Source organism: Ammodytes marinus (genome assembly GCF_949987685.1).
Source record: "Ammodytes marinus genome assembly, chromosome: 6".
Taxonomy (NCBI): domain Eukaryota; kingdom Metazoa; phylum Chordata; class Actinopteri; order Uranoscopiformes; family Ammodytidae; genus Ammodytes; species Ammodytes marinus.
In genome coordinates this window covers 24,822,216-24,842,979 of record NC_137235.1, presented here as the reverse complement: position 1 = coordinate 24,842,979, position 20,764 = coordinate 24,822,216, and the positions used below count along the sequence as shown (strand labels likewise).

Sequence of the window (20,764 nt, the reverse complement as noted above, 5' to 3'; positions counted from 1 at the left end):
ATTTCAGAACAGCAACATGCTTTTTTTAGTGGTGATTTTTGAGTCAGACCACTTTTTCTTCATCTATGTAAAGAAATGGCGACATATAATTGTATATGCTTGTATATGCTGTAGCATTTTAGCGATAGCCTACTGATGTAAACCTAGAATTCAAAATCCTCAGCTGGAGATCGTTTGTTGTCAACACCAACGCTGTTGACCGCAGCAGTTATTTCCTTCCTAACTGCTGCCTTCTGTCGTTCTTTGATGCCGCTTGTAATGCTCCGAAATGAAACTCTTTTTTTTCTACTTTCGCTGTTATTCTGTCAATTTCTACTTCAGAGAAGTTCCTCTTCTGTGCCGTAATGCGCATATCCATGTCGTAAAACCTCTGGGCGAGGCCTCTAAACTGAGTTTTTTTTCCAAACTGTTTTTGAATAACATGTAATATACATTATATAAAACATAATGTATCTTTTTTTTATCGCTGTATTAACTGTAGGCAGCCTGAGCTGATTGAAGAGAAAGCTTTGGGACTGGGCAACCTGGATGGTGGTAGTCCAGAGCTACGTATATACTATACACACTATATAGATATATAGTCTTTCCACTATTGGCTCTGATGTCCAGCTGGGTGAAAATAGTAGCCAGCCGAGGTCACGACCCTGCTAGGGGGGTCCGGGGGTATGCCCCCCCGGGAGATTTTTTTTACCTTTTTAAAGTGAAATGCATGAATCTGGTGCACTTTGAGAGGAGGAGGCTAAATCTGAGGAATTTTGTGTGAAGAAATAATTTGGAGACACTGGGTCGGATGAATTAGAAGCTATTGAAATATATATCCATAGAAATATCAATTTGAAATAAAATATTAAGCAGGGTCCTCTGGGATGGGCTTGGTGCTCTTTTTCTTTTACGGGACATCTTTTTCTGTAAGATAATGAATTCATTTAAATGCAGTGAGAGGAACGAAGCAGAAGAACTCTGTTGTCCAGTTATCTTTTTTTCCACTGACGAGGCTGAAATAGGCTATTGACTATACACAGTGCATGGGCAACTGAGGGCAGCCCCATTTTCAAATATTTTTAAATAAACTCAATACACACTGTGCATGCCATGGACTTGAACGTGACATGATCAGTTAACCTCGGATTACCTCCCAAATGAACTGATTAAATTATTAAGCTATTAACTATCTACCAAAACATTGTATTCCTTTTATTGTATGATAATTTACATTTACATAATATGATGTTGATATCAAACACACAAACAATTTTTTTTTTATAAAAATAAAAATTGGGGGGGCCCCTGGCAGTTGGGACCCTAAGCAACCGCTCATTTCGCTTATGCCTCGGGCCGGCTCTGCTGACCAGTGACCACTATAAGCGGGTGGGTAACTTGGAGGCAGGCTGTCCTGTAGTATTAATTAATTGTCTGAATTTTATTTGACATTTTCTTGGACAGCGAATGAACAGGTCCGTCCGATAGTGGGTCTGGACTTCCACCTAAAAAAAAAAAAAACACCCTGGCCCCTGGCTACCGCCGGCCCTGCTTGAAGTTGGAAAATATGCATAAAAATTATGATATGGCCAAAATACTCACTTGCCTAATAATTGTGCACACAGTGTATTTCTTTTCGACTGATGGATCTTGCTTACTATGTCTCACAGATGTGGACTTTTTTGGAAAAGCACTGGAGTTATACCACAGTGAACACAAGAAGGCCTTGGCCATCCCACAGAAGAGAAATCTAGGCTTACTGCTTGTGGACAAAACGCAGCTCAAAGAGAAGCTGGTGTCTTCACCCCTCCGCTGTCTGGAGGTGAGAACAAGCTATGTGAAAATACTGTATTACTGGCATTATGCAACTGCTTTTGGTTTAATAATGAGTTTTTCACCGTGACGAACAAGTGCTTTAAACAAAAGGGCAGCGAGGCCAATCTGTGCTAATTAAACCTCACTGTAATGAAAGCTTAAGCCTTGGTGAGTGATATATTTGGGGAAACATTTTCTATTACAACCACATACTGAATTAACGCTACTGCAAAAAAATGTTCTAGGCGTGTAGGATTCATTGTTCTGCTCTGAAACTGTGCTCCAGGTCATCAATGAGATGCTTACTCAGCTGGCTAAGAAGAAACTAGACGCTGCCATTGCAGAGGCTTGTGAAGCCCAGTTTAAGCTAGGGGTCAGCCCCTCCTCTACAGATGAGTTTGCCAACTCCCTCACCTTCCTGGATGAGATACAGGAGAGGGTAAGATGTATATTTCACATTTATTACAGTTTCTTTAGCAATCATAAGTCACCTTTCTAACCTCACTACCTCTCTACCTTTTTCCTATTCGACTGTATGCTACTGCATCTTATTCTCCCTCATTCTGTCTCTTAAACTCCCCAGATTACGGTGCTAGAAGAGGAGCAAGAGACAGTGTGTCAGATGTACGAACTGATTAACAAGTACTCTGTGCCCACGCCACCAGAGGATCTGGTTGTTTTCGCCACATTGCAACCCTCCATCATCGCATTGAACACCATCATCAACGAGACCGCGGCCAAGAGGGACGCCAGCATGGACAAGTTCTGCAGCTCGCTGCACAAGGACATAAAGGAGCTGGACCGTGGGGTCAAGGAAGTCAAGCTCAAGTCACAGGTACATGGAGACGTTTTATGGATTTATATCAACACAGGCGAATCAAAGTGAAAACAGTCTTAGATTTGGTTTACTGACAACCGAGAATATGTAGTTTGTTTTTTTATGTTACTCATGGTGCATCTAGGTGTATGTCTTTGCTCCAGTTTTACTTGTCTTGTGTTTTGCTTTTTTTATGTGTAGGATCCAAAAATCCTAGACATCAATTCAGATCCCTCCCAAGTGCGTACGCTGCTAGGCGAGATTCAGATTTCCATAGACAAGCTGGTGGCCCAGGCCTCCGCCTACACCGCATACCAGAAGAAATTCAAGGTGCTGTATTCTTTAGATCCTTTCACTAAGTCCGAAATTAATCCTAAAAAAAAACATATATACATATTCCAAGTCTACCTTAACATTTTATTTTGAAGGTCACAATGGTGGTAACTCGTTATCAAAACCAGGGTCTTGTTATCCAACCTAAATCAATTTCCACCTTTTTTCATTGATAAAGGTGGAGGTGACCAAGTTTGACACCTTGGATGAGTTAACTGCAGAGTTCAGACTGAAGCAGCTGCTGTGGGACTCTCTGGAGGAATGGGAGACTTTACAAAGTGGATGGAAACAGGTGAGGTGACTTAAGATATTGTATTCGAGGCTGGACACACACACACACACACACACACACACACACACACACGCACACACACACACACACACACACACACAGCATAGTGCACAGACAGGTGTAAACATCTTCTCCCTTCTTCTTGACTGTGTCCTTCCATCTTTACCCATTCCCAGAGCACACTTGAGCAACTGGACATGGATCAGTTCGGCTCACAGGTAACCAAGTACTGCAAGTACGTCAACCAACTGGAGAAGGGCCTGCCACGTAACAATGTAGTGCCAATTCTAAAGGAAAAGGTGGAAGTCATGAAGCAGAGGGTGAGTCAGCGTCTTCTGTTGTGACATATATCAATTTAGCGTGTGGCTTAAATAGCTAAATTGTTGTTACAAATCTTTTGAAATGATGGACAGCCAGTAAGCACTATGGTTTAGCCAGTTGGTCCTTGACTACAATGTTGTGACACTGTCTAAATCCTATTCATGTGTTTTTCCCCATTAGCTGCCTGTGATCACTGACCTACGTAACCCATGTTTGAAACCAGAGCACTGGAAGACCATGGAATCTGTTGTGGGCTCCTCTATAAGTGTGGAGCTCACTGTGGCTGCTTTGGACGAGATCAAGGTCTTCTCTTATGGCACGGAGATACTGGAGGTAACGCACACATATAACTACCGTAAAATGAAAATATTTAATCCATTATAAATGTTTTTCTTGTTGTTAGCTTGGATGCTAAGTATAAGCTTTCCCATGATGCTCTGGGAGAGACTTTTGACGAAAGAGAGGTTTGTTTTTGCCTGTCCATAAATGTGAGACATCAATGTTTGACCTCAGAGTGAGGTTAAACATGAAAGTGAACAAGCTGGTTATACTTAATATCCTAAAAGTATTTCCTGGACAAACAGGACTAACTCAACCATTGACTTTTAGGTGTCAGGACAGGCTTCAGGAGAGGCATCAGTGGAGACCATTGTTTTGAAGGTGGGTGGAAAGGAAATTTCCTATGAATATGTATCTAGATATTACTGACTAACTGCTGTATATGTGTAATCTACCTTCATGTCGGTTGAATTTGAGTTGCTTTCATCCCTTTTGTAATGAAAAGGAAAGCCCAGACAGTGTTTCCCTTAAGAGGAGGCTACTATTCTTTTCCAGGACATGCACAGTTGTAAAGATAAACAAGATGGATAAATGTAGTGACACGTAACTTGTTACAACTACTTGCAGGATAGTTATGGATTGAGTACGGCTGCAAGTAACAAATACAAAGGTCATCATTGATTGTTTTGCTTGTTATTTTCTTAATGTATTTATCAATTGGTTGGTCTTTAAAATGTAAAAAAAAAAGTGAAAACGTGCTATTTGGAATTAGGTTGTTGGTTAATTGTTTTTTTGTGTCCGACAAAGTCCAAATATTCTATTTGCTGTTGTATGGCAAAGAGAAGCAGCAAATCCTCACATTTTAGAAGTGGATGTTAAAGAATTCGTGTCGAGTTGTCCACCATGATTTGATAGCTGAGTGCTCCCTTTCCTCTCAACCATGTCCACTGAAGCCCAGAGATTAGTCCAGTGTCACTTTGTAAACGTTTGTTCTGACCCCATCTCCTCCCTGAAATCCATGCCTGTCGGAAAATACAGACACAATTTACACTTGCTAGGAGATATTTATGGAATGCCAGTACAGTGTCGCACAGTGCTGTTTCACCTATGCCCTCTCAATGAGCCATGCAGGTGGAGGAGGTGTGGAAGACCACAGAGTTCACCGTGCTGTCTCACAGTGAATCTAGAGAAGTCTACATCTTGGGAGGCACGGACGATATCCAGGTGGTTACATGAAGCACACACACACACACACACACACACACACACACACACACACACACACACACACACACACACACACACACACACACACACACACACACACACAGGCTGTTGATACCAGTCATCTTTCATTAAATATAATTATGTCTGTTTACTTACTATGAAGGTACTCCTGGATGACAGCATCATCAACATGGGCACGGTGGCTTCCTCTCGTTACGCAGCTCCAATCAAGTTCAGGGTGGACAAATTACTGAGACAGCTGACCCTCTTCAGCCAAACACTGGTAATGACTTAGAGAGAAATAGCAGAGTGATCTTTCATTTGGCTCGAAGTGAATTATCTCTAGATATAAAAGGCTTATCCACAAGCTGAATGAAGAGTTGGCTTTGGGTTTGGTCTTAAATGTTATGCAGTAGCTCTCCCTGGTGGCAATAAAACAGAACCCAAACTACTTGTAAAAGGAATTATACTTTGTTAATATTTATTGTGTTCTTTATTATACTATCATATAATTTAGTAACATTTTCACTTTCTAAACTACTTTTTTATTCATATCATTAATATCCTGCAATTTGAACTTGTCTCTAGTGCCTTCCTTCCCCCTCCATTTCTTTCTCTTCCCTTTTCTCTACATTATTTCCTTTTCCAGGAGGAGTGGCTAATATGCCAAAGGAACTGGCTCTACCTAGAGAGTATCTTCTTGGCCCCAGACATCAAGAGACAGCTGCCCGCTGAGTCCACGATGTTTCTGAAAGTGGACAAGTCCTGGAAGGAGATCATGGCAAAGGTCAATAAGTTGCCCAATGCCATCAAAGCAGCCACACAGCCTGGTAGGTAGCCATACAACACTGATGGAAAAATAGACAAGATATGTACTGTATATGTTGAGGCAAGCAGACAGGTGCACTCACTCAGGGACGCACATTGTCACACTGCATTCAAACATTTTATTTTTTCCTGCACAGATCTGTTGGAGACTTTTCAGCACAACAACATCCTTCTGGATGAGATACAGAAGTGTCTGGAAGCCTACCTGGAGTCCAAGAGATGCATCTTCCCCAGGTACACACATGCTTAGTTTGTTACATACAATAACAACAACAACAACAACAACAACAACAACATACTTTTACATCATACTTTGTCTTCTGTTTTGCTTCATAAACTTTTTGCTTTTGCTGTTTTTGTGTTGTTTTTTTCTCAATTCTGTTCTCGGTTAGTAACTTTCCCTGTGTACAAATTAAATCAAAAATTATGACTATAACATAATGTACATAGCATTGTTGTTTGGCATTTCCTCCCATGACAGGTTACCAGCTACTACTCTAAGCGCATTGTGTGAAAAACATTATGATGTGGCTGCTGATGTGTGGTGTTACATACTCTGATATTGGTCTTGTGTCTGCCTTGTGTCTGTCTGGCAGGTTCTACTTCTTGTCCAATGATGAGCTGCTATTGATCTTGGCCCAAACACGGAACCCCCAGGCGGTGCAGCCCCACCTCAGGAAATGTTTCGATGCCATTATTCGGCTTGACTTTGCTTTGCTGGAACCGTCTGCCGATGATGCAGACACCGAGCAGGAGGCTGAAGAACAGGACACGGTCTTCAGCAAAGACATCCTGAAGATGGTTTCTCCTGAGGGCGAGAAGGTCAGCTTTGAGTAACCTCAACATCTTTGCTCATCATGCTCCCTGTGTTTTATACTACCTGTTATTATCTTGCTTCAGTCCATGCGGAGAATATGGGTGAGTAAGCGAGAAGGAAAACAATACACTCTTAGGCTGCCTTCCTTATTGTATGCACTATAACTACAAACATTGGTAACATTGTCAGTCATGTTGAAGGATCACACTTCTATCTCTTATCTCTTATTTAGTAACCCTAAATAAGTGCATGCCTATATATAAAATACATAGTAGGTTATTAAATTGTGCAAAAACTTTGACATCAAGACAACAAAAACCGACCCAAGAAACAACTATATTGGGTCCTCAGTTTAAAAGTAAATTACACCACAGCAACATGAAACAATTTTTGAGTACAGTTGCCATTTTGCCTGCACTGCTTGCTTTGTCACACTGTATTTGACAGGGATTGTCGGGGTTATTGATCGCAAAAGACAAATAAAGGCTGTGAATCGACACTGGGGATTTACATGTTATATGTCCTAAGCAGTTATGATTTTTTTCCCCTGTGTGTAAGTGTAGGTGGGTTTGACTAAAGGACTGAAGGCACAAGGCAACGTGGAAGATTGGCTGTGCAGGGTGGAGGAGGCTATGTTCTCCTCACTGCGACGCCTTAGCAAGGCTGCCATAGCAGACTACCAAGTGAAATCTAGAGAGGAATGGGTGGTGGCTGGACATCCATCACAGGTATACACACACACACACACACACACACACACACACAACTACACACACTTACATACGAGCAAATATGTACATTGAAGTAAAATTAGGGACCAGTTATTAGACACCAGATTTAAGTAGCATACTTCCTTGCTTTTTGATATTGTTACACACTTTGGCTTGCATGGGAACATTTCAGGACTTCATTACAGTTACCTGTACATTTTACCTTTTTAGAAAGAGCATGTTCCTACCCATAAGAATTGTTGTAATTCTATTCATGCGTACTGTCTGAGCTAACAAAGGCTTTAAAAAAACATCGCTATTGTCTAAAAATTGTTTTTATATTTTTTTATTTTTTGGGCATTTTTATGCTTTATTGATAGTGTAGAGACAGAGTTGAAATGGGGCAGAGAGGGGAGTGACATGCAGAGAACGACCGCGGGCTGGAATCGAACCCGGGCTGAGGCCCATGGGGGGTACGCCCTACCAACTGAGCTAAGGGCGCCCCGTGTCTAACAGTTTTGATTGACTTTGCAATATACTCCTATCATTTAAGGTGATGCTTTCTTCTTTTCAGTGATTTAACTAAACTTCTGTTTGCGTATGTGTCCACCAGGTGGTGCTGACCATCTCTCAGTTGATGTGGGTCAGGGACATGGACGCTGTCCTTGAGGGAGACCACGATCACTTTGCTGCCCTGCAGGAATTTGAACACACTAACATTGATGTAAACCACACGATTATCAACTGCTTACATTTTCTCTAATTGTCTGGTTAGGAATTTGATTTGACCAAACAAAGCTACACTTGTGTTTGCCCAATTATTTTTACTTATCAATTTCAGATGCATAACCCAATAAGGTTTGTGTGAATATGTTTTTGCATGTGTTTGTGTATTCCAGAGGCTCAATGCACTTGCGGCATTGGTTCGAGGAGTATTGCCGGCTTTACACCGTAATATCATCACAGCCTTAATCACAATCGATGTCCACGCCAGGGACATTGTCACACATCTAGTCGAGCAAAAGGTACAATAGTGCACCACTATTGCAATAGTACAAATACGCAAACACCATCAAGCAGCTTATATCTTTATCTGGTCTTGGCTTGGTATGATTGGCACAGGTATTGACTGGGGATATTCAGCTGATCAGAAAACATTTGCAGCACATCACAACCTTAAAGTAACTTCAATCCTCTTTTTTAGGTGGACAGCCTTTTAAACTTTGAATGGCAAAGACAACTGCGCTACTATTGGGACCTGGACCTGGACAACTGTGTAGCAAAAATGGCTCTCTCGACTTACATTTATGGCTATGAATACCTAGGAGCCTCTGCTAGACTGGTTATCACACCACTCACGGTAACAAATGAATGCACAATGATGCTCAGACAAGTACATGGCTTCCTGTCCCAACTTTAATTCAACATCTGTTTAACACATACATTGTTTCATGCATTTTGTTGAGTGCAACTGCAGTGAGATCAAACTGGGAATGCATATTTTATCATCAGTAAGTCAACTGGCCAGAGCAGCAAAAATAACTTGATTTAGATTTCTTATAAACCCACAGAATTGTATGGCTTAAAAAAAAACGAAATCAAGACTAGAGCTACAACTCCACCATTGTGATTATATAGTGTAGCTTATAGAAATATTGTTCTTTATTAGCTAGAACCGAAAATATGTCTTGTGTCACCCTTCCCTGATGTGCAGGATCGTTGCTATTTGTGTCTGATGGGGGCTCTCCAGTTAGACCTGGGAGGAGCTCCAGCCGGGCCAGCAGGGACAGGCAAAACCGAGACCACCAAAGATTTGGCTAAGGCCCTGGCCATACAGTGTGTGGTCTTCAACTGCTCTGATGGACTTGACTACAAGGTCAGCCATGACACCACGTATTCATCTATGAACCTTTCTGTGCAAATTGCACTTTTGTTTGCTTGTTTGTCCACTCAGTTCTTAATCATTTGTTCCTTCATTCTTTCCAAAGCACCTTTTCACTTGCATGTGATTCAGCAGTTATTCTCCGTTTGTTACCCACACCTTTCACTGCCAGTGTATGTGTTTGCTGTGTCTGATCTTGGTCTGGATGGCTCTCTGGTGCACACTGACTGTACCTACTAAGTGATTCCATTAGATGGCACTATTGCAAAAGCGGTCAATCCTTGTGCTAGTGCCAGGTTATGTTCAGACACAGTGTACACAAACTTTAGAATAGTTGTGTGCTACCAAAACATTGCCTGAAATCAGATGTAATACGTTCCTCTGTTTTCTATGATAATAGGTAACATTCTGTATCTGGCCGACGATGTGAACATGTATTTATTGCACAAAAAGTTTTGTAAAAGTCACATTTATGACTTTAGACTTTATTGTCCCCAAGGTGAAATCATTTTTCACTTCACAGTACAGTTATGAACAGCACGCCGACAGATAATAACAGATGGACAAACACAACAAGATAACAAGTAGACAAATATATAGACAGAGTGGGACTGGGGTGTTTTTATCTTGGCCTTTTGTTGAGGGCTGCTATGGCTGCAGGCACCAGGCTTTTGCCAAAACGATTATGTGATCCAAATGTAAACGAAAAGGATGCCTCATCAAAATTCAAAACAAGATCTGATGCTGATCTGGGGCTGGTGTCATTCATTCTAATTTTTGTTTAGTTTACAGTTTGAGAACCTCAGTCAGTTACTGAACAAACACAATGCTGCTATTAAATCCATAAGTAATTACCTTCAACATATTATTATTTTCTAAACCCCACAACTTCAGATTGGGGTTCTAACCTAGAGACACACTATACATTTCAATGTCATGCTAGTACTGTGTCTTGCAGTGCAGCAGGGCTAGCTTCAGCTGTAAGCACCGACTCACAAGACAGCTGGAAAGGCTTCTCTCTATGCCTATCTGTAATATGCTACTGGTTCCACAGCACTCGTTGTTTTGTTGTTATGCTGTGTTCAGTACTGCTCCACTGTAACATTTCATTCCATTATCCATAAGATATTTATAACTTTGAACAGCTGTTTTTGTGTCAACCATTGAATCGCTGCAAGTAACACAACTTAACGCCAGTATAATGAAATCTACTGATGCCGCTTGTTTATAGCAGCTTTGTATACACTCACCGGTCACTTTATTAGGTACACCGGTTCAATTTCTTGTTAACACATATAACTAATCAGCCAATCACATGGCAGCAACTCAATTCATGTATGCATGTAGAGCTGGACAGGACAACTTGTTGAAGTTCAAACTAAGCAACAGAATGGGGAAGAAAGGTGGTTTAAGTGACTTTGAACGTGGCATGGTTGATTGTGCCAGACGGGCTGGTCTGACTAGTTCAGAAACTGCTGATCTACTGGGATTTTCACACACAACCATCTCTAGGGTTAACAGAGAATGGCCCAAAAATGGAAACATTTCCAGTGACTGGCAGTTGTGTTGACGAAAATGCCTTGTTGATGTCAGAGGAGAATGGGCAGACTGGTTTGAGATGATAGAAAGGCAAAAGTAACTCAAATAACCACTCGTTACATCCATGGTATGCAAAATACCATCTCTGAACGCACAACACGTCTGGGGGCTACAGCAGCAGAAGACCCCACCGGGTGCCACTCCTGTCAGCTAAGAACAGGAAACTGAGGCTCACCAAAATTTGACAATAGAAGATTGGAAAAATCTTGCCTGGTCTGATGACTCTCGATTTCTGTTGCAACATTCAAATGGTAGGGTCAGAATTTGGTATAAACAACATGAAAGCGTCACTCTGTCGTGCACCATCAACCATGCCATGTTCAAAGTCACTTAAACCCCCTTTCCTTCCCATTCTGATGCTCGGTTTTAACTTCAACAAGTTGTCTGGACCGTGTCTACATGCCTAAACGCATTGAGTTTCTGCCATGTGATTGGCTGATTAGCTATTTGGTTTTACAAGCAATTGAACAGGTGTACCTAATAAAGTGGCTGGTGAGTAAGGATGGGAATCGAGACCCGGTTCCTCTTCAGAACCCGTGCCGAGTCAACCAATTCCTTGGAATCGTTAACATGCCTTCCGCTTATCGGTTCCGCTCGTTGCAAATGCGTCATGACTTGACACTCACGCTGCGTTGTTTTGGTTCAGAACGCAGCAAACATGACGTTGAGACAGAATCTCTCTAAATGTTGGTTGTATTTCACTTGAAAAGACGACAATACGGCCACTTGCAACACTTGTAAAGTTTCCATTTTGTCAAATGATACGCGCACATGCACGAGCGCAAGCGAGCAGCCGGCGATCCTGACGGTTAAACGTTTAAATGTCCGCTACCTGTCTAGTCGACACCAGAATTGCCCATTGGACTTGAACATAAAATGTGTGAGAATTAACGTGTGTGTAGGCATATATGTGTGGGCTAATAAAAGAGGGAGAGATAAAAAGTTGAGAGCAGCATAAAGGAAAGCAAAAAGGTTTTCTTGACCGCTGCCTTAAGCCCCGCAGTGTTTACTCACGTTCGTCAGCTGGTTTGTTTCTTTTTCCCCCCTCAGCTGTTATACAGTAATGCTGCCTTTACGCACAGTGGTTGAGACGAACCCAAAACAACACACAGCGGAACACGGCGGTCCGGTGATAAAGAAAACAGTAGCCTACACTAAAGTTAAACAAGAAACTTTGTAACAGGGGCGCCCTTAGCTCAGTTGGTAGGGCGTCCCCCTCATGGGCCTCGGCCAGCAGCGGACCCGGGTTTGATTCCAGCCCGCGGTCGTTCTCTGCATGTCACTCCCCTCTCTGCCCCATTTCAATTATGTCTCTACACTGTCAATAAAGCATAAAAATGCAAAAAAAAAAGATCTTTGAAAAAAAAAATATATATCTCGTATCCTTCCTGAGAGGGCATACATGATATTTTTTCTGCAAACAAATGGTTAATTTGCCAAAGTTGATAGTTGGTCTTATCTTTACAGAAGACTTCTTTGTATTTTTTTTTTGTCAGTTGACTTTTGTTTCAAGTTGCAAATGCAAATGAGCACAGTTAATATTCCAAAAGGCACAAGCTCTTCCTTGACTGTTTTCAGTCTGTGTTTTTAGTGTTTAGGGAACATAAAGGCATTTGGGCTTAAAAAGGCAAACTTTTTTTTTTGTCCGGACCAATTAATGTGAAAATTGACAATTTCCTAATCTTAAAGTACTCTTGATAATCTTTGCACACACTAGACACATTTCTGATCAGATATTTAAGCAGGTTAATACAAATAATGAGAATCAATAAGAAAATCGATAAGGAATCGGATCGATAAGCAGAATCGAATCAGAATCGTTAAATTCTATCAATTCCCATCCCTACTGGTGAGTGTATATACTGTATGTATGTTGTGTGCACTACAAAACAATGCTTTGTGCTTAAAAAGGTTTAGATTTAAAGTGAAAACTGAATATTTTTCATACATTTTGATATTGGAATTAGTGTTTGAATTATAGCAATTTAGTTTTTTTTATATTCTATTGTTGCTTCTATTTTTTTCAAAGTCATTTTCCACAGACAAGGTTGAGCCAAAGCTGGTTTTTAAATGGGACCATATGCAGATGAATTTCCCAAAAATAACTTTGTAACATTCCTTTATGTTGTCTTATTTTTAATTAGTCACACTTGTCTCTTTCAGATGATGGGGAAATTCTTCAGTGGGCTCGCTCAGTCGGGGGCTTGGTGTTGTTTTGACGAATTTAATCGAATTGACATTGAAGTGTTGTCCGTCATCGCTCAGCAGCTCATTACCATACGAAACGCCAAAGCTGCTAAGGTACACACACACACACACACACACACACACACACACACACACACACACACACATACACACACACACACTCACCTATTTTACTCTTGATCTTAAGAGTCAGTCAGTCGATGATGTTACTTTTCATTCCCTTGTAACAATGTGACAATGGTCTACTTTCAAACATGTGAAAAGGACATTCTAGCTTCAATTATTTTCCTTATGTATCTATATTAAGATTAATCCTTAAACTTTCATAGGTTTTCTGCGGTTCTTAATTAAAACACCTCTTATCAGCTTAATAGAATGGCTATGCATTCCATTCACAACACACATTAACTTCATTGTTGCATATTACGACACAAAGCACACACCTACAGTATGTACTTTAGGACTATACAAGTTCAACTGAAAACCAGACGGTAATCACCTGTATTATTACTGTTACATAAAGAGGGACCATCAAGTAAGGAGCCAGCACAGGTTGCATGTTTGAACTGCACAATGTCCTTAAGTCTAATCAGCCTTCACTTGCTTATTCCACAGCTGACAAGGTTCAGATTTGAGGGCCAGGAGATCAGGCTGGTGATGACGTGTGCTTCATTCATCACCATGAACCCGGGCTACGCTGGAAGAACAGAGCTGCCTGACAATCTTAAAGCTCTCTTCAGACCCATCGCTATGATGGTGCCCAACTATGCACTCATTGCTGAGGTAACAGGCTCTCTGGGGATATTCTCGCCTTTTTCTCTCTACACAATAGTTTATCAATTCCCTTGTTCCTCTCCCTCCCTCCCTCCAGGTGGTTTTGTACTCGGAGGGATTTGAGTCCAGTAAGACCCTGGCGAGGAAAATGACCCAGATGTACAAGCTGTGCTCGGAGCAGCTGTCCCAGCAGGACCACTACGACTTTGGCATGAGAGCTGTCAAGTCCGTCCTGGTCATGGCAGGGTCAGAGCAGCACACTCATGCATACACTGAATAATTACTACCTGTGCATTCAGTTTTGGAGGGAAAAGAAGATGGATAGAGGGATAGAGAGATGGATGAATGGATGGATGGATGGATGGATGGATGGATGGATGGATGGATGGATGGATGGATGGATGGATGGATGGATGGATGGATGGATGGATAGATAGATAGATAGATAGATAGATAGATAGATAGATAGATAGATAGATAGATAGATAGATAGATAGATAGATAGATAGATAGATAGATAGATAGATAGATAGATAGATAGATAGATAGATAGATAGATAGATGGATAGATGGATAGATGGATGGATGGATAGACAGTGTCAAATGTCCTTCACTTAGTCAATTGTAGTCCAAATACATATTGTATCCAACTGTATGTCTTGAGTGACATGAAGCAACACGATTAGGCAAAAGAAAGATTTGTTGACAAGATTATCACAGTTGCTCCTGGTCTGCGTGGGTGCATAAGTGCATTTGAATTGATGTTCTTGACCATATTTAGTGAAAGTCATGCTTTCGCCTGTTGGTTATTAGCTGAAGCTCAGGGACCTGCTGTAATTGGTTTGTGATTCATTGTCTGTCTTTGGCAAGTTATTACACCTCTGAGTCTGCTTGTTTCACACTAAGCACACATTCATTATCCTCCACTCTAATGTCTCTACTGGGTTTTTTTCACGCAGTTTTTTTATAATCCAGAGCAGACAGTTTTTTGTGAAGATCAGGGTGTGCAATATTGAATTATCAGCTCACGTCAGTTGTTCATTATCTTTATTACATCTGTCTATGTAAATTTCCATTAATTGATTGTAAGACACATTTTCACATATTGTTAATAATAAGTATAAATTATGCACCTACTTCTCTGGATGAGAATCCTGCATTCACATTTTAAGTCATGTTGACGAATGGAAAGTGTAATTAGGTTTTCTTTTCAAATGGATTTAATAATCTGACAAATAATAGTGAGCAACATGTAAACTGAAAACAGAAGATTTTTTTGAAGTATGAATAAGATGAAGTGAGCTTTGAAGCAAGAATAAACAAACAAGTAACAGACTTATGACCCAAAAAGGATCTATCCAGGATAAAACAAATAAGCCACATGGTTACTACTACTAAAACGCCGTGTTGCATAAAAAGTAGTTGTAAACTTGCAACGACTCTTTGACTAATACCTTGCTTTTGTGCATACTATTCTTAAAGTAGATATTGTGTTTTTGTGTTCTTAGGTCTCTAAAGAGAGAGAACCCCCACCTTAGTGAGGACGTGGTCCTTATCAGAGCCCTTAGGGACTCTAACCTGCCAAAGTTCCTGGTCGATGATGCTGTGCTGTTTGGGTAAGCTTTTCAGACATTTTGCAAAAGAAAGTTTAATAAGAAGGAGGTGTGTTATTTAATATGTTATTTTTTTACGTGTGTCTATGTATTATGCTATCCCCCTACCAGTGGTATCCTATCAGATCTCTTCCCTGGTGTGAGTATCCCCGAGCATGACTACGGCGTGATACACTCCACTATCCTGGAGTCTCTGGTTAAGCGAAACCTGCAGCCTCTGGCCACCATGACCAATAAGGTACAAGGGGGGGAAAGTGACTTTTTTTTTTTTTTTTTTTTTTGGACTAATGGAATTATTTAATTGTGAAACTGTTCCTTTGTAAAACACTACACATTTTAAAATACAGGGCTGTGGCCCTCATCCATACACCCATTCACTCCTAATAACATTTTAAAGTTTTCTTTATTTTATTTTTGAAAAGGGACAAGGCAGTTTTACACAGTTCAAATACAAAGAATGCAACTGATGTTTGAGAGTTTGTAGCTTTAGCTAATTTACAACTCTTGTGAACTGATTCTTTTAAGCAGGTCACAAATATATATTTTTATTTTTACTAATTTATGTTACAAAACATCTGGAGGTGAATAGAATGTAGATGCTTTGTCTTTGTTACACCTTGCAAAGACAAAGGCAAACCGTTACTCAAATACACGCTCTCACTCCTCTCCGTTCAACGTTTTTTTATTTAACCAGGTGATCCAGCTGTACGAGACCATGATAGTGCGTCATGGTGTCATGTTGGTAGGGCCTACAGGCGGAGGTAAGACCACTGTCTACACCATTCTGGCTGACACACTGGAAACCCTGTTCCACTCAGAGTACAGGGATAGCAACCCCTTCTATCAACTTGTCAAGAAATATGTTCTCAACCCCAAATCTGTCACAATGGGAGAACTCTACGGAGAGGTACTGCAGACAGGAGAATAAATAATACAAATGCCTCTTTACCTCTCTCCCTACCTCCACGCATTCATTATTTACCTCAACTCTGCAGGTCAACACATTAACGCTTGAGTGGCGTGATGGACTGATGGCGCTGAGTGTCCGCGACGCAGTCAACGACACCACCGACGACCACAAGTGGGTGATCTGCGACGGGCCCGTTGACGCCCTGTGGATCGAGAACATGAACACGGTGCTGGATGACAACAAGATGCTGTGTCTGGCCAACAGCGAGCGAATCAAGCTGACTCCATCCATACATATGGTGTTTGAGGTTAGAGCTGAATGTATAGTGAAAGTAGAGTTCATATTCAAATGAATTATGCAGAGTGTTTGTTTACCTAGGGTACAAGGGTACACGGCAAAGTTATGTTATAGGAATGTGATGCTCTCTGGTTTAGTGTGTACTTACATGGTCTTATGGTATTTTGTGCTCGATGATATTCTTATTTATTCTCTTTCATTAAAGGTGGACTATGCAGTTTCCAGGGGAGGGGGATTTGTTTACATTTCTTTAGCCTGCAGTTAGTTTACAAAACAGATTTTCTCTACATGTAATTTTTAGTATTAAATAATATTATCATCATGAGTCAAAAAATTATTTTGAGGCACTTGGAGCCAAACGTAAGACTAGAAGATTTTTGTCAAATAAACCGTGGGCCCTGCTGTTGGAAACAACAACAGTGAAACAGTAACTTTTAAGGTAGCTTTCTAACTTCAATGTTCCAGAGATACAATTTTCCTGTGAGGAAAGTTTGTTTATTCAGTTATGAGAATATACCTTAGAAAATGTTCCCTTCTCTGACATGCCCAAAGTTACATAGTGCGCCTTTTACTGTGTTTTTCAGGTCCAAGACTTGTCTGTAGCATCTCCAGCCACAGTCAGTCGCTGTGGGATGGTATATATTGACCCAGATGAGCTCAAGTGGATGCCCTATGTCCAGACATGGATCACTGGTCTTGGAGACAAGGTTGTACACAATGTATTTCTGTCATTCACAGATGTTTTATTATAGCATTTAATTTGCAAAAGACTTTTGAAAGTGGCTTAAAGCATGCTCATTTCAGTATTTTAGTTCTTCAGACTTGGCATATAGGCTGCCCCTAAAACATTGTTGTATGATTGTCTAAGTATTTATTTTTGTCCCCTCACAGGTCCTACAGGACAGTGGATTGTTATGTTGATTGTATCATGTTTTCTCTCAGGTCATAGTTCTGCACCCTTGATCACAGTCTAGGCCGTGGGCATCAATTAAAACATCAAATGCATTTCCCCATCCTTTATACCGCTGACTACTAACGTTTCATCCGTCCCCATCAGTGCTTCTGTATTCTCTGTGTGTGAAACTGGTGGCGGCTTCCTGACTGTTTGTGCCTGAATGGTAATGTGCCTTTTCAGCCATTGCAAGCAGGAGAACTCCAGCATCAGCAGAACACGTTGATGACAGCACATCACATCCAAGTTTATAGCTTGCAACATTAGCCCTGAGCAGCTTAGGGTGACTTAACACCACAGTGAGACTGGGTCATCTCTTCCCCCTTTACCTTTACCTCTTCTCCCTCTCTCTCTTGTGTTGTGTTGTTGTGTCTCTCTGTCTCTGCGTATTGACTCAGACTATTTGGTTTGTTGACTGTATTTCTTGCATTATCTTTCATTTGTTTGTTGCTTGTATCTTGTTTCTACATATTTTCTTTCCACATTTATCTCCCACCTCTTCACTGTTGTAACAGGCAGCATTGTTTAGGGACTTTCTTTTATTAGTTCAAGTATTTGCATTCTGCTTTGTCCGGGATAGCTTTGATTACACTTGCAACAAATGTGTGGAGTTAGAATTTTAATTAATTTTGTATTGATTTTCACTTGCTCAAGGAATAGTTGGGAAATAAGCTTATTCCTTCCATATTTCTTGCTGAGACTTGCATGAGGAGATCGATACAGCCCTTCTGCCAGGTAGTTTGCTTAGCTCAGCATAGGGACTATAAATGGACAACGGCTAACCTGTCTTTGTCCGATGCTAAGCGAGGTTAATGAGCTGTATAAACATTGGAGGGTGGAATCTTTTTTTACCTTTGTACAGAGCCAGGCTACATGAGTCCAGTCTTAATGCTAGGCTAAGCTATTTGCTGCAGCTATATTTTTAGCGGCTAAGAATGAGAATAGTATTGATCTTCTCATCACACTCTTGGCAATAAAATTGGTCACACTTTACAATAAGGGTACATTAATTAACTGTTAGTAAATGCTTTGTAAATGCTTAATACATTAAGCAACTATCACTAATTAACTTAGACTGAATCAAGAGTTAATAACTGCTTAATGCTTAAAATGCATTAACTTACTGTTATGCTTAGTTAATGCCTAACCGAGTATTAGTGAATTAAGCCTTGTTAATGCTTAACCAAGCCTTAACTAACCGACTAAGCATTAATAGTTAATGTTCAATTAGCATTAACTATGCATTACCTAACCTTTAATAGCATTACCTACGCATAAACTAACAATTAATGAATGTACCCCTATTGTTAAGTGTTACCACTACATTGATTATGTAGCTAAACGTATTTAAAAGATCACTGCATAAAGTTTCCCCTCCTCTGCTGACACATCCCTCTGTGACCCTCTTGCTTCCTTCACTCCACATGCTCTCTCCAGCTCCCGGGCCCCGCGCAAGCCTACCTGATGGATATGTTTGAACAGTATGTGGAAAAGGGTCTTTACTTTGTGCTGAAGCACGCCATCCAGGCCATTCGCCAGGTCGACATCAGTAAAGTCACAACACTTTGCTGCCTGCTGGAGGCACTGCTGCTGGGGAAAGGAGGACCAGATCTCAAAATGGTACAAAAAAAAAGATGTATCTGTCACTTTAGCCTACTTAACTTCTTTCTGGTGCCACATAGGGACCAGTCTATTAGCTCAAATGAGGACATGTTTTCACAATAACTCAAAAATATGTAGTGTTGTTGTGCGGGCAAGGTCAAACGACAAAAGGCACCTCTGTTATAACCCCACATGTCCCTAACACCATATAAGTGACATGAACTCAAAAAATACCTCAAATAACAAGAGCATAATGTAATTATCAATAATTGAGTGTATTTGTCTTTTCTATGTGTTTCTGTCAGGATTCTAAGCTTCTCAACCCAGTGCTGTGCCAGACCTTCATATTTTGCTATTTGTGGGCAATCGGCGGCAACCTGACCTGTTCTTACTGGGATGCTTTTGACACCTTTGTCAGAGAGCAGTTTGAAGGCAACACCAGTGCTAAGGTACATACGTATCTGTGCACACACCCACAAATACACACATAGAGGGACAGGATGGAAGTGTTTTTGCAATATACTGTATTGTAACATTTGCAGACAACACACATGTTCAGAACACACTGACATACAAATATGCCATGACAAGTTTCTCTTATGTCCAGTGCTTCTTTTAAAACTATTTTCTGCCATGCAAAGCATTTCTCTAGCATCTCTGTGTTAACTGAAAGTCAGATCCATTAACCAACACATTTGCTGGCATTAGCATGAAACATGTGAAAAGCCTAAAGGTTAGCTCATTTTAGGTACGACATCAAAAAACTCTTGGCACTGGATGTATCCAGCAGGAGCACTGCTAATCTGACAGAGGAGTTTTCCTTATGATGTCAAACATTAAAAAAGATCATTTATATTGTCCATTTAAGTAATACCTTCTGTGGGTTACAACGAACATATTGGAAAGATTCAATCAGATAAAAACTTTTTGATCTGAAAATATGAGCTTTTTGCCATAGTTATAAAAGTCCATTCCCTGTCATTTCTACATTGCCGCCTTTTGAGAATTATGGATCTGCAGTAAGAGAGCGGAGGACATTTTTATTTGTAAATAATGAGGTGCAGAGGAAAAAGATAAAGTAAAGTGGAGGCTGTTATCAGGAGTCCTTCGGCTGGAAATGGAATTGTAATTGTTTGAGAGGCTGGCCTTGGCTTGTGTAGTGATAGATGATTGAGGGAATGTCTTCCTGACAGAGGCAGAACACAGCAGGGCAGGAACATGACTCACTCACATGAAGGTTGAGTGAGCATGTGAGTAAATGATTGATTAAGGCTGCACACAGTATCATCTGGAACATCCCACATGCTTCTGCATCTGTTCGGCAGGCTATGCATTAGGAGCTGATGCTGTTGTTTTTGTTTTGTGGTGGCATGTGCACTTTTGCATCTTTATATTTATATCAGAACTATTTGTGTGTGTACTTTCTTTTCATGTTTAACATGAGGTGAAGCCAGTGCAGCTATCTCCCAGCTGTGAAGCTTGAGAGAAAACTGAGTGCACATCCATATG

The 20,764-nt window shown here is 40.7% G+C and overlaps 1 protein-coding gene across 1 annotated transcript in view; it reads left to right on the top strand.

Moving 5' to 3' along the window:
• Positions 1–20,764, top strand: part of dnah6 (dynein, axonemal, heavy chain 6) — a gene marked incomplete at both ends in the record, with an annotated part of 62,390 nt that overhangs the window by 4,873 nt on the left and 36,753 nt on the right. The window contains 28 exons of the mRNA XM_080028862.1: positions 1,650–1,801; positions 2,081–2,233; positions 2,378–2,629; positions 2,813–2,941; positions 3,123–3,236; positions 3,413–3,556; positions 3,738–3,890; positions 4,167–4,217; positions 4,968–5,060; positions 5,227–5,346; positions 5,713–5,893; positions 6,029–6,125; positions 6,488–6,713; positions 7,272–7,436; positions 8,032–8,142; positions 8,318–8,443; positions 8,623–8,778; positions 9,133–9,294; positions 13,063–13,200; positions 13,723–13,890; positions 13,979–14,127; positions 15,390–15,497; positions 15,606–15,732; positions 16,189–16,401; positions 16,490–16,711; positions 17,286–17,408; positions 19,091–19,273; positions 19,561–19,704. Coding sequence (XP_079884988.1) covers positions 1,650–1,801; positions 2,081–2,233; positions 2,378–2,629; positions 2,813–2,941; positions 3,123–3,236; positions 3,413–3,556; positions 3,738–3,890; positions 4,167–4,217; positions 4,968–5,060; positions 5,227–5,346; positions 5,713–5,893; positions 6,029–6,125; positions 6,488–6,713; positions 7,272–7,436; positions 8,032–8,142; positions 8,318–8,443; positions 8,623–8,778; positions 9,133–9,294; positions 13,063–13,200; positions 13,723–13,890; positions 13,979–14,127; positions 15,390–15,497; positions 15,606–15,732; positions 16,189–16,401; positions 16,490–16,711; positions 17,286–17,408; positions 19,091–19,273; positions 19,561–19,704 — 4,160 coding nt within the window. The remainder of the gene's footprint in view (positions 1–1,649; positions 1,802–2,080; positions 2,234–2,377; positions 2,630–2,812; positions 2,942–3,122; positions 3,237–3,412; positions 3,557–3,737; positions 3,891–4,166; positions 4,218–4,967; positions 5,061–5,226; positions 5,347–5,712; positions 5,894–6,028; positions 6,126–6,487; positions 6,714–7,271; positions 7,437–8,031; positions 8,143–8,317; positions 8,444–8,622; positions 8,779–9,132; positions 9,295–13,062; positions 13,201–13,722; positions 13,891–13,978; positions 14,128–15,389; positions 15,498–15,605; positions 15,733–16,188; positions 16,402–16,489; positions 16,712–17,285; positions 17,409–19,090; positions 19,274–19,560; positions 19,705–20,764) is intronic.